General features: G+C 38.9%; 1 protein-coding gene across 1 annotated transcript; it reads right to left on the reverse strand.

The window, feature by feature from the left end:
- Positions 1 to 10443: 10443 nt before the first annotated feature.
- Positions 10444 to 11687, reverse strand: LOC147959439 (uncharacterized). Its single transcript, XM_087537730.1, has 5 exons — positions 11550 to 11687; positions 11183 to 11456; positions 11005 to 11107; positions 10716 to 10915; positions 10444 to 10625 (listed from the first exon to the last, which is right to left on the reverse strand). The coding sequence occupies exons 1-5, from the start codon at positions 11685 to 11687 to the stop codon at positions 10525 to 10527; spliced, it is 816 nt and encodes a 271-aa protein (XP_087393856.1). The 3' UTR covers positions 10444 to 10524.
- Positions 11688 to 14924: the final 3237 nt, after the last annotated feature.

Consider the following 14924-nt stretch of genomic DNA (forward strand, 5'->3'; position numbering starts at 1 on the left):
AATGTTCTTGTGGTTAATAGTAGTATAGATATTAACTTACTAATGTGTCAGCCCAATGTATTTTTAATATTATTTGAATGTTCTACACGATGTTAGCGTGTCTAGAATTCAACGGTAGAGGAAGTGATAGGGGGTTTTGAGCTGGATGCGGGCTTTGATAGATGTGACGGAAGTGATAGGGGGTTTTGAGCTGGATGCGGGCTTTGATAGATGTGACGATTTCCGCTTTGTACCTCTTCGAGGAAAATGACAGTAGGTGCAGAAAATGTTGGAGGCACAATGCTGCCGCCGAAGGATGTAAATATCCTGTGCATGCACATGCATTTGCTAGTTTAGGAAAAACATTAAACCCTGGCGACTCATCTCATCTAGCGGCAAGCCCTATTACCCCTGTACAGCTTACCAAATGGGGCTAACTGCTCATTCATGGCAGACAACTGAATGATTCGTTCATGACGTAGCAACAAAATCAATTAATAATCCAACAATATGGTAATAAAACCAAACTTCAATAATACCAAAACACCATAAAGTTTGAATAGTTTGATTATACCAAAACATTTTAAAATTTGTGAACATACGTCTATAGAAGACCCCATTAAGTTATTATCTAAGTATTCATATAAAAAAAGTAATTATCAAATCGATCCATAACAAATCTGAAGTATAGGAATATATTATTGGCATATCTGCATGCATCAGACCATCGATCCCTAACAAAGCTGTAATAGCCATTTAAGACTGACATATGAATGTGCATCGGACCATATTCAGTCGTCTAAAACACTCAAGGCCGCTATAATTTCAGCCGGTATGTTTCCAGCTGCTTCATTGTTTTTGATCGTCAGCATCTGAACCATCACGTTCTTTCTGAGCTATATTAAATCCTATAAAAGATGGAAAAAAATAATTTAAAAATTTGCTATAAAATATATTGCACGACAAACATTATTAGTGTGTACTTACGTGAGTGGTCATCCTACCAGAATGAGTAGTACCATTCTAGTGGGCCATCTCCTGTAGGACAAGGAAAGCGGAGTCTTTGCTGTTACAAAAAAAGTTACTATATTAAGGTGGTGTTTGGTTTTCTAGTCCTAAGACTTTTTCTAGTCCCAACTAAAAAGTCCCTAGTTCCTAAAAGGTCCTTCCCTGTTTGTTTCCAGAGACTAAAAGTCCCTAGTCCCTTCCTGGAGGTTATTAAATGACCATGTTGCCCCTAGTATATAAAAATAACAATCAAACAACACCATGGGGTGGCGAACCAATGGGTGCATGGAGGGGTATTGTTGGAGAAGTCCCATAAAGACTCTCCTTGCGAGTCTTCTTCATTTAGTCCCAAATGACTAGTTTAGTCCCTAAAAAGTCCCTCCCGTTTGGTAAAAAAGTCTCTAAGAGGGACTTTTTCTAGTCACTACACAAAAAAGTCCCTGGAAACAAACACCCCCTAAAACTATAACGGTGTGTTTATAATGTATGTGATCAATTTAGAATATTACCGCCTGCCGGTAGAAGATTTCCCGCATATTGACCAGTCCATGAGGTTGGTATTCCAACCAGGGATCCTCAGCTGCAACACATTGTTGAACTCTTGCTTCAACATTGTGATTTCTTTCCTCATTTCAGTGCTATGAAAGTTGTATGGTCCACCATAGGCGTCGATACATGGATCAATTGGGAGAACCCTCCTACTTCCCATGTTGACTACAAGAAGTCTGTATGAAGAATCCACCGAAACAAATGGTAGTAGATACTACGGTAAATAGACACATGTTAGTAGCTAATATAATAAGCAAAATAAATGTTTAGAATGAGTCTCTTACAATGTTAGAGTTGAACACATCATATTTAGGAAACGGCCAGACAACGACATTGTCAATCAGCACTGCGGTGCGTGTTTCTTGATCCATCCAAGAGTGTCTGAGGGCCCGTGCCTGAGAATGAAACTGCAAGTCGAAAAAATGTCTGTTTGCAAGCATTCTTGTACCTGCAGTGGTCTCTACTTCAGCACTCGCAAGTTTACGAACTGCAAGATTGAAGCATTCGGGATGAATTTGCCCAAGAAGCAAAATTGTTTCCTGGAGCATCCGTAGGGTGATTTCAATCCGATACGGTCGTTCGCTTCTAATCCAAATTGTGCTGGCCAAAAAATGCAGACCAATCATTACCAAAAAACATCACGTATTGTCTAACTCTTTTGTATAGTAAAGATCAGTGAAAAAAAATTATTTAATTAAAAACATCCTAACTCCTTTCTGATAATCTGGTAGATCTTTTTATGTACCATATGCCACATGTACCATAGGTAAAAAAGTGTATCAGACAATTAACACGTATCAATAATAGTTATTTAATAATGTAGGCCCATGATAACCAAATAACTTATTCATTACATAGGCGAATGCCTTTATGTTGCTATGGGGCAATAAAATAATGTATTGTGCAGTAATTAATCAAATATATGCAATCAGAAACCATGCATATTGAAACCAAGTAATAGACAGAGCAATACAACTTACTTTAGTGCCTCATCGTCTTGTTCAGCAGTGATAGATTGAAAAATATAGTCAACGGTATCTGCTAGGGCATTTGCATTGGCAGCAGCCTCCTGAGGGGCGGGCAAAGCCTCTTGTGGTCTGACCTGAACTTCCATTGCTTCGTGCACAACCTCCATTGATGAGAGTGGTGAGTGATCGGAAATTGGTGAAGACAGGGATGGGTGTTCAAACAGGAGCTCGTCAAAGGTTATATGAAGGGATCACATCCTGTTTGACAGCTGCATCTTTGTGACTTTATTGCCTTCCAAATAATAAGGCAACTTCCATCTTTGAAAGCCAAATAATAAAGAAACTTTTGATTCCACCTGATTTTCAACATCGTAGGCATTAAAGTATGACAGGACATGGTCACTCAGGCAGATGGAAGGTGCCCCATATCCTTCTATCTGTGCATGTTTCCATTGTTCATTTCCTAATAGAAATAATTTTCAGCAGCGTACACAAGTTATTCTCCACTATATTATATGTTAGAAAAAGATGTGGTTCCATTAGAGTAGCTTAATAACAAAATTATTCCTACCCCTAAAATATTATATAGATAAGTTAAAACATGAACAACGTGTTTGTAGAAATGTAAGAAGATTTTACACATTAAACAAGAAAGTTTGTAGCAGTTGAAATATTTTCTTACATTGCCTTTTTTAAACACGAAAGACAATATCAAGAAATAAACATGATTTTGGTAAAATAAATAAATAGAAACCTTCTGCGGGCCCATAAGACTGACATACATTACAATAAAACTAAGTCAGCAGCTTGAATAGGTAAATAGCAACGTCAAAAATAGATGTCTATCTCACAAAGCTTGATTTTTTCCGTCCATTATCCATATTCAGAGGAGCGATATATATATATATATATATATATATATATATATATATATATATATATATATATATAGACACACACACACGTCTTGCTCTAAAGTAAGACAAATACCTGCAGAGTTGAGTCAACTTTTCATTTTAAATTTTGTTATATTATAGCTAGGAATTTATCTCTGTAATCCACAAAGGCGTCATTGCCCTAGTGGCTGCTATAAGTGTGCACCTGTGCGCCCAGGTGGAATCAGTGCGGTTTAGCGTATTTATATATATGATGGTTTGGGAAATTGAGTTCAATTATATAGAATTTCATATAGAACAACCATCAAGCGGCACTCACACAAAGTCATTGACATGTGAGCCAATGGCACGTTGGCACGCCAAGTTAGCAATGCATACGGTCGGATACATCCAGAGTGTCCGTATTTGAACGTCCGGACAATGTTTTGGCACCAAAACAACCGCGCCGGAAAAGGTCTGGACTGCGGTGTATTTAACTAATTTAAATAATGATCTTATCATTGATTTGCATGAATAGCAATAGAAAAATCACGGCATGCACACTAACATATATACTATTATAGTTATTTTGGTTTTTTACTGTATGTACTGATTAAGAAACCCATTACACTCTCATTTTTTGCTCTATTCAGGAACACATAAAAGATAGTCAGCGTTTATTCGCTAGCTGGAATTAAAGGCAACGAAGAGAGAGGAAGATCAAGGATAAGTTGAAAATTAAAGAATATATGCTAGGTACGTGCTGTATGACCGTCATTCTTTTTTTGACAATTCGCTAGCTGGAATGTGATCATTTCTGATGAAGTAAACCTCGTATAATATAGCAGTGCGTGTATGGATGAAGTTATACTATATGAGGTAGTATATGATGCGAGGCACGGAATGTCTGAAAACAGCACCTGCCAGTCTTTGAGTACGTTGCGAACCTGGCATGGTCTAACACAAAATAAATCTGGTTCACCTGGAGCACCAAACTTTGTGAATACATGGACTGGTCTACAGTTGTAAAATTTAGATAGAAGGAAGGATAAATATAAAACCAAGAGAGCTAGTGGATGCCAACATCAATAACTCTTTAAACTTTAACATTATAAGATAAAATGTCATCTGATCATCTGATGCCATCAAACAGAATATGGCCTAGCAAACAACTAAACTTCAATTTATTTTTAGGTATTTATCGATGTAGCAGTCCTCCTTAGCCACCAATAAATCTCAACGCTGCTCTGACTTGCTTTGGAATGTTATCCTTTGCTTCATTCTCCCTGACCATAAGCATCTGGACCATTAGACGCTTCCTGGGACTTTGTGGATCCTTCAAATTTTGCATAAACAAAGTCAAAAGATATGTAACGCAAATATATGCAAGTGGTAACCTCATTAAAATTCACTTACGTCAGTCCTAGACATGTTATGAACCATGCCATTCCCGATGGTTTCATACAGATGGGCCATCTCCTGTAGGACTTTGAATTCAGAATCCATGCTTTCACAAAAAATTACCATATTGTAATAGCTATATTAAGCAAACACTAATATGCAAGCCAAATTTAAAATAGTACCGCCGAGGTAAAACATGAACGTTCTCTTGTTCGGGCCATTCCACAAATTGGTTGTTCCTATCAGGGGCGTCCTGTTGCAAGACAAAGCTTAATTCTTGCTTCGTTAAAAGGGCTTCCCTCTGAAGTTCACTGTCATGGAAGTCCTCCTCAAAATGAAACAAAGCCTGGTTCGAATAATCAATAACGATAGTCCTCTCCATTTCCATGTTCACTGCTAAAAGACCGTAGGACGAATCCACGAGTGCCAGTGGGAGAAGATACTGCATTTGGTAGACATAGGTAAATGTCAAACAAAGTAACCAAACTAATTTATAAGAGTGAGAACACTTACAATTGTAGGGGTGTGAAACACGTCGTATCTTGGAAAAGGCTCAAGCACGACATTGTTAATCAGTGCATTGGTGCGCTTTTCGCCTTAGCGTCCGTGCTTGCTCATGAAATCCCAAATTGAAAAAATGTATCTTTCCAACAGAGCTGGTGCCTGCGCTCCTCTCTGCTGCGTCGGTAGTTATCTTTCGCACAGCAAGATTGAAGCATAACGGATGGACAAGCTCATCTCCTCGGATGGTGTCTCGGATGATCCGTAGGCTAATCTCGATAGGGAATGGGCGGGAGCTCCTAATCTAGATTGTGTTGTAAGTAGGAAGAACAAAGGTTAATAACAATTATGACTTTAAGTGAATGTAAACTCAGACGATAAAACTGTGTTGGTGTCTATAACATATGAATAATTTAACAATATATAGTATATCTCAGCACAAATGACCTATAAGAGTTTGTAATCTCTACCAAGTTAAGTATTTTCATATTATGCACGGGCAAGAACTTAACAGAATCCAGTGTTTTCATAATAGTACATGGACCTCATTAATAATGTTGCATATATTGGATGGATGTAGAAGCATAGTAGTTTGTTGATTGTTCAACATTGTTGTATAAGGTGTTAGACCCCATTGTTTTCGACCACAGTTTCTTACACATGTGGCATATGGAATAAACAAGAAAGTTTGCTAAATAAACATATTCACAATATGAAAGTAACCCATGTCTTATGAAAAACAAGTCCTTGATTGTTAATAATCGTCTTAGACGACGAAAAACACTGTGGTTCCAGACACAATTTACCAATAAAGTATAATATTTGTTAACACCCTTTGAATATGTGTTGATATACTGGTTTCAGAAAAATAACTACTCAATCGGCTTTTGTAACAGCCGTCTGAACTTAGTATTTTTTCTATCATGTGAATTCTCTATTAGTGAAAAAATTACAACTATATAATAGTCAAACATAATATATTATATGTATTTTCTGTTTGAGCTTTTTATATTATTACTTCAAATATTCATGTATCATGCAACGAATCTATACGAACGTGCGGGGTATCATCCAGTTGTAAGAGCTCGATACTACCAACCATAATGGAACAGACTGGGGTGGGCTGATACAATCAGTTGAAAAAAGTATACATGTAGAGGCCGGTGGACTTAGACGAGGAAGTGCAAAAAATATCAGATGTATAGTTCTGTGAGAACTTACTCTAGTTGTTCTTCATCTGAGGATAGCGTGATGAAATCGTACACGTAGTCGACTGCATGTCGCACTCCCCCGAAATTCGCCATTGCTTGCATTACCGGAGCAAAACATCTGTCGTAGCACTGGTAAAGCGAGGGAGGGAGCAGCCGGCCGGGTTATATTGAGTAGGGACTCGGGCCGTAGGGAATTGCATCAATAACGGTTAGGAAGGTGACCATATGATTCCTTATTTGCATGTTTCCATAACAACAAAACTATATGGGCATGTTTCCATAACGGTTAGGAACAATTAAGGCGATATATTTATTTTGATTTCCATGAGGGCAAATAAATAAGTGAAAGATTAACTGTTTCCTAATATATGTCTCCCTTTCCACATTACTTTCCCAAACGAAAAAAAAGAAATCGGATTTAGCCTTTCGCGAGAGATCGCCGCAACGCTCGATTCCCACACGAAAAGCATTTATCGTTGTGTGTGTTGTGGGGCCAAGTGATTTACTTATAATAAATCTGCACCCCCCTGATTTAACCGGTGGGGCCCTGATTTCTTTCCCTAAGAAATCTGCCCCCTGATTTCAATGGTGGGGACCAGTGCCTTTACTCTAATAAATTTGGTTTCTTTCTAATAAATCCAGTTCCTTTCCTTTAATACATCTACCCCCCTGATTTCTATTCTGGCCACATGACTGCACCAAACGATGCTAACGCATCCGCAACTTTATTACAAGGGGAATTTGAGGATTTCTATTCTTTTGTCACACCTTTGACGCAAATTTGATGATTTGCACCTGGCAAGATGGGCCCACTGTAGAATGTCCAAACTGCCTCTGCCCTGCTCAGTTCACCCTGACCGAGCAGACATCTGGGCGTCAAGAGTTGAGGCCGACATAGAGCTCCCGCTGCCACTCTACTAATGTTATGGTATATATATGTACAATACATTAATCATAATGCCAAAAGGATAATTCTCAAATCGATATATAACAAAAATGTAGTAGTCATTTATTCACGACATTTGAATATGCATCAGTACATAATCAGTCGTCCAAAACACTCAAGGCCGCTCTAATTTCAGTTGTGATACTTCTATCGTCCATTGTTCCTAGCTTGAACAACACCATTATTGTTTCCAGCCCTAAATAGCTGTTGTACATGAACTTTTTATTGTCCTTTCTGCATGCATCGATCCAACTTCAGTTGCTTATAACCCTCAAGGCCGCCCTGATTTCTTCTAGGATGTTTCCATATGCTTTATTGTCTTTCACCATCAACATCTTGACAGTGAGTTGGCTCCTGAGAAGTACTGGATCCTATAAAATATGAAAAACATCAACCATTAAATGAAGTGTTTTTAAAATAAACTTCACACAGAAACTCATTGTATATGCACTTACGGTAGTGTTCATCCATGTCATGCTACGCAAACAACCAAGATGGTGTGCCATCTCCTGTAGGACAAAGAAACCAGAGTCTTTGCTGTGACATAAAAAAATATTAAATAATACAAGACATGCTAAATTAAGTACATCACCGGCGAGCATTATAACGGTGCTTATGCTTCTGGATAAGATCAATTTAGCACATTACCGGCGAGCATTAGAAGACATGCTATCTTGTCGCCAATCCATGAGCGGGGTATCCCAACCCGGGATCCTAGCCTGCAACACATCGTTGAACTCTTGCTTTAACAATGTGATATCGTTCATCATCTCTTTGTTATGAGTGCTCTCTCCAACGTGCCCGACGTCTCGTGATGGATCCAGTACGATAACCCTCCTTCTCATACGGTTTACTACAAGTAACCCGTATGATGAATCCGGGATAGTCAGCGATAGTAGATACTGCAAACAGGTCGACACATGTTAATTGCTATTATGATATTAAAAAAACATTAAGTAAGTTGGTCTCTTACAACTATAGATCTGAAAACATCATATTTAGGGAAAGGCTGGACAACAGCATTGTTAATTAGCATCATGGTGCGCTCTCCTTGAGGCATCCAGGAATACCTAACAGCCTGTGACTGAGCATGAAACTGCAAGTCAAAAAAATGTTTGCTTCCAACCATGTTGGTGCCTGCATGCCTCTCTACTTCCGCGTTCGCAAGTTTACGAACAACAAGATTGAAGCATGCGGGATGAAGACTTATGTTAGTTAAAAATAGGGTGTCCTTAAGCATCCGGAGGCTGATATCTATCCGGTATGGTGTATCGCTTCTTATCCAGATTGTGCTGCAACACAAACAATGCAAAACAACCTTTAGCAAAAAATGTGCAGCTTTGGAACAAGAGTATGTTAAATATGGCGACTTTTTTCATATAGTTTGATTGATGTTACCAAAGAATAATATTTACAGCAATTTAAGAGCATCAATAAGTTGGTACCTACCTTAAACATCTGGTAACTCGCTTCTATTAGTATTGAAATAAAAAGTTGTTTCTTTCTAATAATCTGTTAGCTATGTAAACGAATATGGCCATATGTACACCATAGTGAGGGGAAAAAATTACAGTACTATATTTGTAGAGCAGATACTATGAGAGAAAAATATTCAAAATTTAGACTTGATGTGCGCTGGAAATATTGAAAATCCATTATAAATAATCAAATCATTCATAATGGCTGAAACGTCATATGGTCTGTAGAAACAAAAGGAGATATAGCAGTATAGTAATCTTATTATAAGTAGTGTATGAGATAGTTCTAATGAGTTTTCTATACAGAAAATAAACGTACAATAAGATAACTTACTCCAACACATCCTCCTCATGAACGCCATCCATAAAGCGAAAGATGTATTCGAGTGCATCTTCCACGACATGCATCCGTGTGGGTAGAAGATGCATGGGAGCGGGCACAGCATCATGCGGCTCAGGCACAACCTCTTGGGTCTCGGGGACAGCACCCTCCAGGGACGTGGGCACAGCAACCCCTAGGGGCGCAGTGCTTCCAATGATCGTCTCCATCGGTGACCGAAAACACGTGAGTGTTTGGTTATTCCTGAATATATGCAAACTGGGGGGGGGGGGTAGGGAATTAGGAGGTTCAGGCCGTGTATAGAGATATTTATGGAGACTTAATATTGCCTTCCATAAATCGAAATCCATTTAATTAATGCCAAACGTTCCTAATTAGGGGAAATTGTGGATGTATCAGATCTTGGGGACGTATCAGATCATTCTCAGATTGTTCTGAGTGAAATAATATCTTCCGATTGAATAGTTTTTTTTATCAATCCCAACGAGAAGAAACAATTTACAATTGTACAAAACCAAATATTTTAGTAGGACACATCTAGTTAAGCCCTAGAGATACACATAGGACGCCTTCTAGAAATAAATATCCACACATACCCATTTGTGTCTATAGTTCACTTGATCAATAAAATAGAGCAGTAGTGAGTATTGTCACAATATAATAGTGCATAAAACACCTAACATTGGCCTTTTATTCCCGCAAATCTTTAAAGATCAAGTAAGAGTTTATAATGCTCATAGTCTTGAGAAAAATAAAAGTCGTAAAGGAAAAAATGAAGCAACTATTGATTGATATATATTACAACTGGAACATAATCCTTACATGCGCGCCATGCGCGCACCATCGTGTTAGGATCGATAAGGCATAAATGGAGGAGGGATAAGAGAGGGAGAACATGGACCAGAGGACTCTGGCGGATGGGGGCAAGCATGCGTCGGCGGAGGCGTGGGTGCGCGTGTTGTTCTCCCATGATCATGCTTGTGTTGGGATCGCACGAGGGGAAGAGGACTTAGTTAGTTATTCCAAAAAAAACTGTTGCGTGCGTGTGCTATTTCCTTTCCTGGCTTGTGTGAAAAAAGGAATGGTGGGGGAGAGACGGACAAAGAACGACGGCGTAAGATGAAAGACGTATAATATATTAATCATAATGCCAAAATGATAATTCTCAATTCGATCCATAACAAAACTGTACAAGCCATTTATTTGCGACATTTGAATATGCATCAGTACATAGTCAGTCGTTCAAAACCCTCAAGGATGCTCTAATTTCAGCTGTGATACTTCTGACGTCCATTGTTCCTACCTTGAACAACACGATTGACGTACGCACGTGTTTCATCAAGTGTCATCAGGCTGGCTTCATGGATATCTACGATAACAATCAGTGTTATATAGTAGTGACATAGTATTACAGGAAAAATATATTGAGAACAAATTTAAAATATAACACAGCCCCTACCTTGTAGATAATGATGATCATCATTAATATTGGAAGAGAAGAAGAATGTGCTCTCCCTCATAGTTTGCAAGCAACGCTGCCTCTGATTTACCTGTATGTAAGTTACAGCAAACTTCTCGAACAGATTGGCAGTGCATTGCAAATGCCAGAAGTGAGGCCCAACGTGCTCTTCACGTACACGTAAGAAAATTATCTGCTGTCTACAAACAAATACAAATGTGAGTATCATTGCAACAATAGAATTACAAAAAGAAGCATATAATAATCTCATATTATAATTGGCGCTTACTGAAAGTTCATGAGTCCAATCTCGAGGGAAGGGACGCGGCGCCTATATATTGAATCCCACTTAAATTCTATCTGACCAACATAGGCAAGGATAGCAACCACATCTGCAAATTTGAAATCACAATGAGACTCTGAGTTGTACGGAGTAATATGCAAAAACAACTAACTAAATGATGCACCTGTGATGGTTGTGTCCCGTAGCTCAAAGATTTCTCCAAACTGTGGGAAGCACGGTGGGCAAATTGTCGACGTTATCTGCTGCGCCGACATCGTAACCTCGGTCGTAGAACTTAGTGTGGTGACAAAGTCCATGGCTAGGTACCAGAAATGTCCATCTGGCATTTCTGTGGGGTTGAACCCGACGCGATTGAAATCATTGGTCCTACCGGTTTCTAGCACGTTGTTGAAACGGATTGCCTGGCTGTTGAATGCAATCGCTTCCATCTTTGATCCCTAATATATTTTCAAGAAACAATACAACAATGAGCAAAAAAACATGTTTATAAAAATTATATTTAAAAAATGTGGGCTATAAAGTATTCTTACATGCCGATCGAGTAGTATGCACTGAAGGTACAAGTTTCCCATGCCATTCTCTTTTACGTGAGCCTTCCACATGACTCTAGCTTGAATAATCCAGCAATTATGATATATGTGTTCCATTTGGACGCGATGAAAATCCATGTTCCTGTGCGTATAAAAAACAAAAGGATCAGATAAAATTATTTTCCAAGGGGAGCATAGAATTTAGCAGACAAGGAGCATAACATTCTAATTACCCAACACTAATCATGCCAAAATTATATATATTATTCATGTTCTACTTATTTGTTTTCTTCTTGCAATCAGAACTATTGCATATGGGATAAAAATGGTTTTGAAAACATGCAGTACCCAATGGTTATAAGAAACAACCCCAATGAGATTACAGCCAGACCATCAATCTATTAGCTTAAAAAACTATATAAATGAATGCTAATCAAATATAAATATACTCAGGTGATTGTGTTAGTGCTTGCTACATCTGGTTTGTACACGATGAAAAAAAATTATGTAATTCAGACTTACTGTCCATCTGGTTTTAACTAATATACAAGATGAAAACAAGCCGACAATAGATGATTTGATCGCCAAGCCTATTACTATGTTCTACTATATCCCATGTGCTTCATCTTTTTAGATAAAAGAACAATTGGCAAAACAATGGTGATTATTTCAAGAAAAAACCCATTATATAGTGATGTCAAATAGACGTACTAAAAGATTATTCTATCTTGCCTGTCCATCGGAGGGGAGATGAGTTGACTGATGACAGGAGCTGGCGGCGGCGCCGCCACCCTCTTAGATGTGATCGATCCATATGAGATCACCATGGTCGTCGTGTAGGAGATGACTGTTCCTCTATAGAAAATTTGTGGGCAGCGGGGAAATGAAATAGTGATGAAAATTTGTTTTTGGCTGGCTAGGCACCCGTTGGTGACATATCTATATTCAGATATGTAATATTCGACAACCTATTAAATATTGATTATTAATCAAGGAAACATACATATCAAAATCGGTCCATGATCTTCAGTTTGATTCACATTATGATCACTTGCCTATGAAAACGAATCTGATTTATTACTTGCCTTTGAAAAACAGACTTTCTTTTTTATGGATATTTATTAACCTTTCTGATATTCACATTAATATATTAATTAATTATATTATATTTTAATTTTCCATTCCCTTGATGATATATATAATTATGATATAGGTAAATGCCCGTGCGTAGCTATGGGATAATAGACAATTTTAGTGTTTTTCACATATATCATGCCTAACACATAATTGTACGATCATCATCTATATCAAATAATATAATTACACTATGGGAGAATAGTGTTTATTCTTTTTCATCACGACTGTCTTAATGACACACATACGTACAAATGAGAAACAATAGTAGAGCACGTCTCGTAATAATAGTAGAAGTACACGCTCTGATAGCTAGCAAACAACATACTGTTGTCTATTTATGCGTATGCATTAGCAGCAACGTAATTAGGCAAATGCTCTATGCTAATGCATTAGCAGAAGCAACAGATCAGTGGGATCATTCAGTATTTAAAAATTATAGCTCATCTCTCTATCTCTCTCAACACGTGAGGCCTGGCTGCTGCTGCTCGTCGGCATCAAAATTACACACATGGATAGAGCTGCTCTGGCCCTTGCGCCTTTCTCACAGACACACGCTCTATCTGCCATACGGAGCATCATAAACCAGCAATCCCACACCCCCGTCGGCCTCCCTGCCTGAAAAGTGCAGATCCAGAAAAGCCACTATGTTCTGATCGATTTGAGAAAAACAATGGATGGAAATGAACGAACCTGTAACACGGATTAGTAGGATCGTAGTGGATTGGCGGAGGAGATCAAAGGCGTGGCGGCACCAGGAGCCACTCTGTTCAGAATAATAGATAGATAATAAGGACACCAATAAATTTACAGTCAAGCATAGTATCAAATTACCAAAAAAATAAGAACGGTTATGATAACTTGCCTTAATTCAAAAAGTTCATTGCATGTCCAAGGTATTTAGCAGGCCAATCATTAGATCTGGATCACATATTACACACTAAATACTACGCTGTGTGACATGTACATTGCCATAAAAAACGATAGTAGAAAAACCATAAGCGCGATGATGGTGCCAATACGACGGCTGATTATTGAACTGCATTGCGTAGCTCAAGTTGATCGAGTATACCTCCAGCTATCAAAATAACAAATAAAAAGTTACATGTAGAAAAAACGAATTACAGCATGTCTTGACAATCGCAAGAGTAATTGCCCTGTCATTACAAAACCTGCCTTGCTATTAACCGGTCTTCAGCCTGTAAGGACTTCCTTGTATACGATGTTCTTCATCGAGGTCAGTAAGGACACGGTCATTCTGTTTCGCTTCTTTGTATTGTCCTTATGCTTGTTGGCCTTCTCCTTCGGCTTTTCCTTCTGAATGAGTATCTTTATGTTTCTCTTCGCGGTGGCTCGAGGCAAAGCAACATAGAGCTGACCATGTGAGAACACGGGATTGGGTAGGTAGACACCAACAATCGGGATGGTCTGCCCTTGAGCCTTGTTAATGGTCATAGCAAAGCTAAGCCTTATTGGAAATTGCTTCCTCTTAAACTTGAATGGAAACATGTCATTTTCAGATGGGCAGAGAGGTATTCGAGGAAGGAAGACCCTCCTGCCAGCGTGTTGTCCAATCACGATTTCTGCATCAATGGTGTTCCTCTCAAAACCTCTAACAACAAGCCTAGTGCCATTACACAGTCCATTAGCTGGATCAATGTTCCTTAGAAGTATGACAGGGCAGTTCAGCTTTAGCTTGAGAGCATGCGGAGGAAGACCATTAGGAGTCAATCCATTCAGAAACTCCTGAGCATAGTAGCCATATGGGTCATCCTTCGCACTGTCAAAGCTATGGTAGATTACTTCATCTTCATGAAAACGCTCTATCATGCGGATGTTTATCTTGTCTACATTGTCGTTTGTTGTGGAAAGGATAGCTCGAGATGTCATGTAATTCGAATCAGCCATGTTGTCGTCTGGACTCGGAAATACGTGGTCAATAAGCTTCTCCAGGTCATCAACCTCGCCTGTAGACGGCAGACAAATATCTTCAGGGAGTACTATGTTGCCTTGATCGTTGACATCCTCAGTGCCATTGCCGACCCTTAGCAAGTAATCGGTAAACCACGTGTCATTATGAGCCCCCATGTTGGTGATGAGCCAAAGCTGTCGCATACCCTTCCATAGATGAGAACTGCGGAGGATTGCATCAATTATCTGGCCCTGCGACCCCCTTCTGACGACCGGAAGAACCTGCCTAAAGTCCCCGCCAAAAACAACAGTCTTTCCTCCAAAGGGTCG

Source organism: Triticum urartu, chromosome 7A (genome assembly GCF_056163025.1).
Source record: "Triticum urartu cultivar PI428250 chromosome 7A, HENAU_Tu73, whole genome shotgun sequence".
In the NCBI taxonomy this organism is placed as follows: domain Eukaryota; kingdom Viridiplantae; phylum Streptophyta; class Magnoliopsida; order Poales; family Poaceae; genus Triticum; species Triticum urartu.

Bases quoted from the DNA above. Each gene is read 5' to 3' on its own strand.
- LOC147959439 (XM_087537730.1), bottom strand. From the start codon at position 11,687: ATGGATTTTCATCGCGTCCAAATGGAACACATATATCATAATTGCTGG. The intron at 11,457-11,549 runs GTAAGAATACTT...AAAATATATTAG, and splicing joins GCATACTACTCGATCGGCAT to GGATCAAAGATGGAAGCGAT. The intron at 10,916-11,004 runs GTAAGCGCCAAT...ATTTGTTTGTAG, and splicing joins ATTGGACTCATGAACTTTCA to ACAGCAGATAATTTTCTTAC.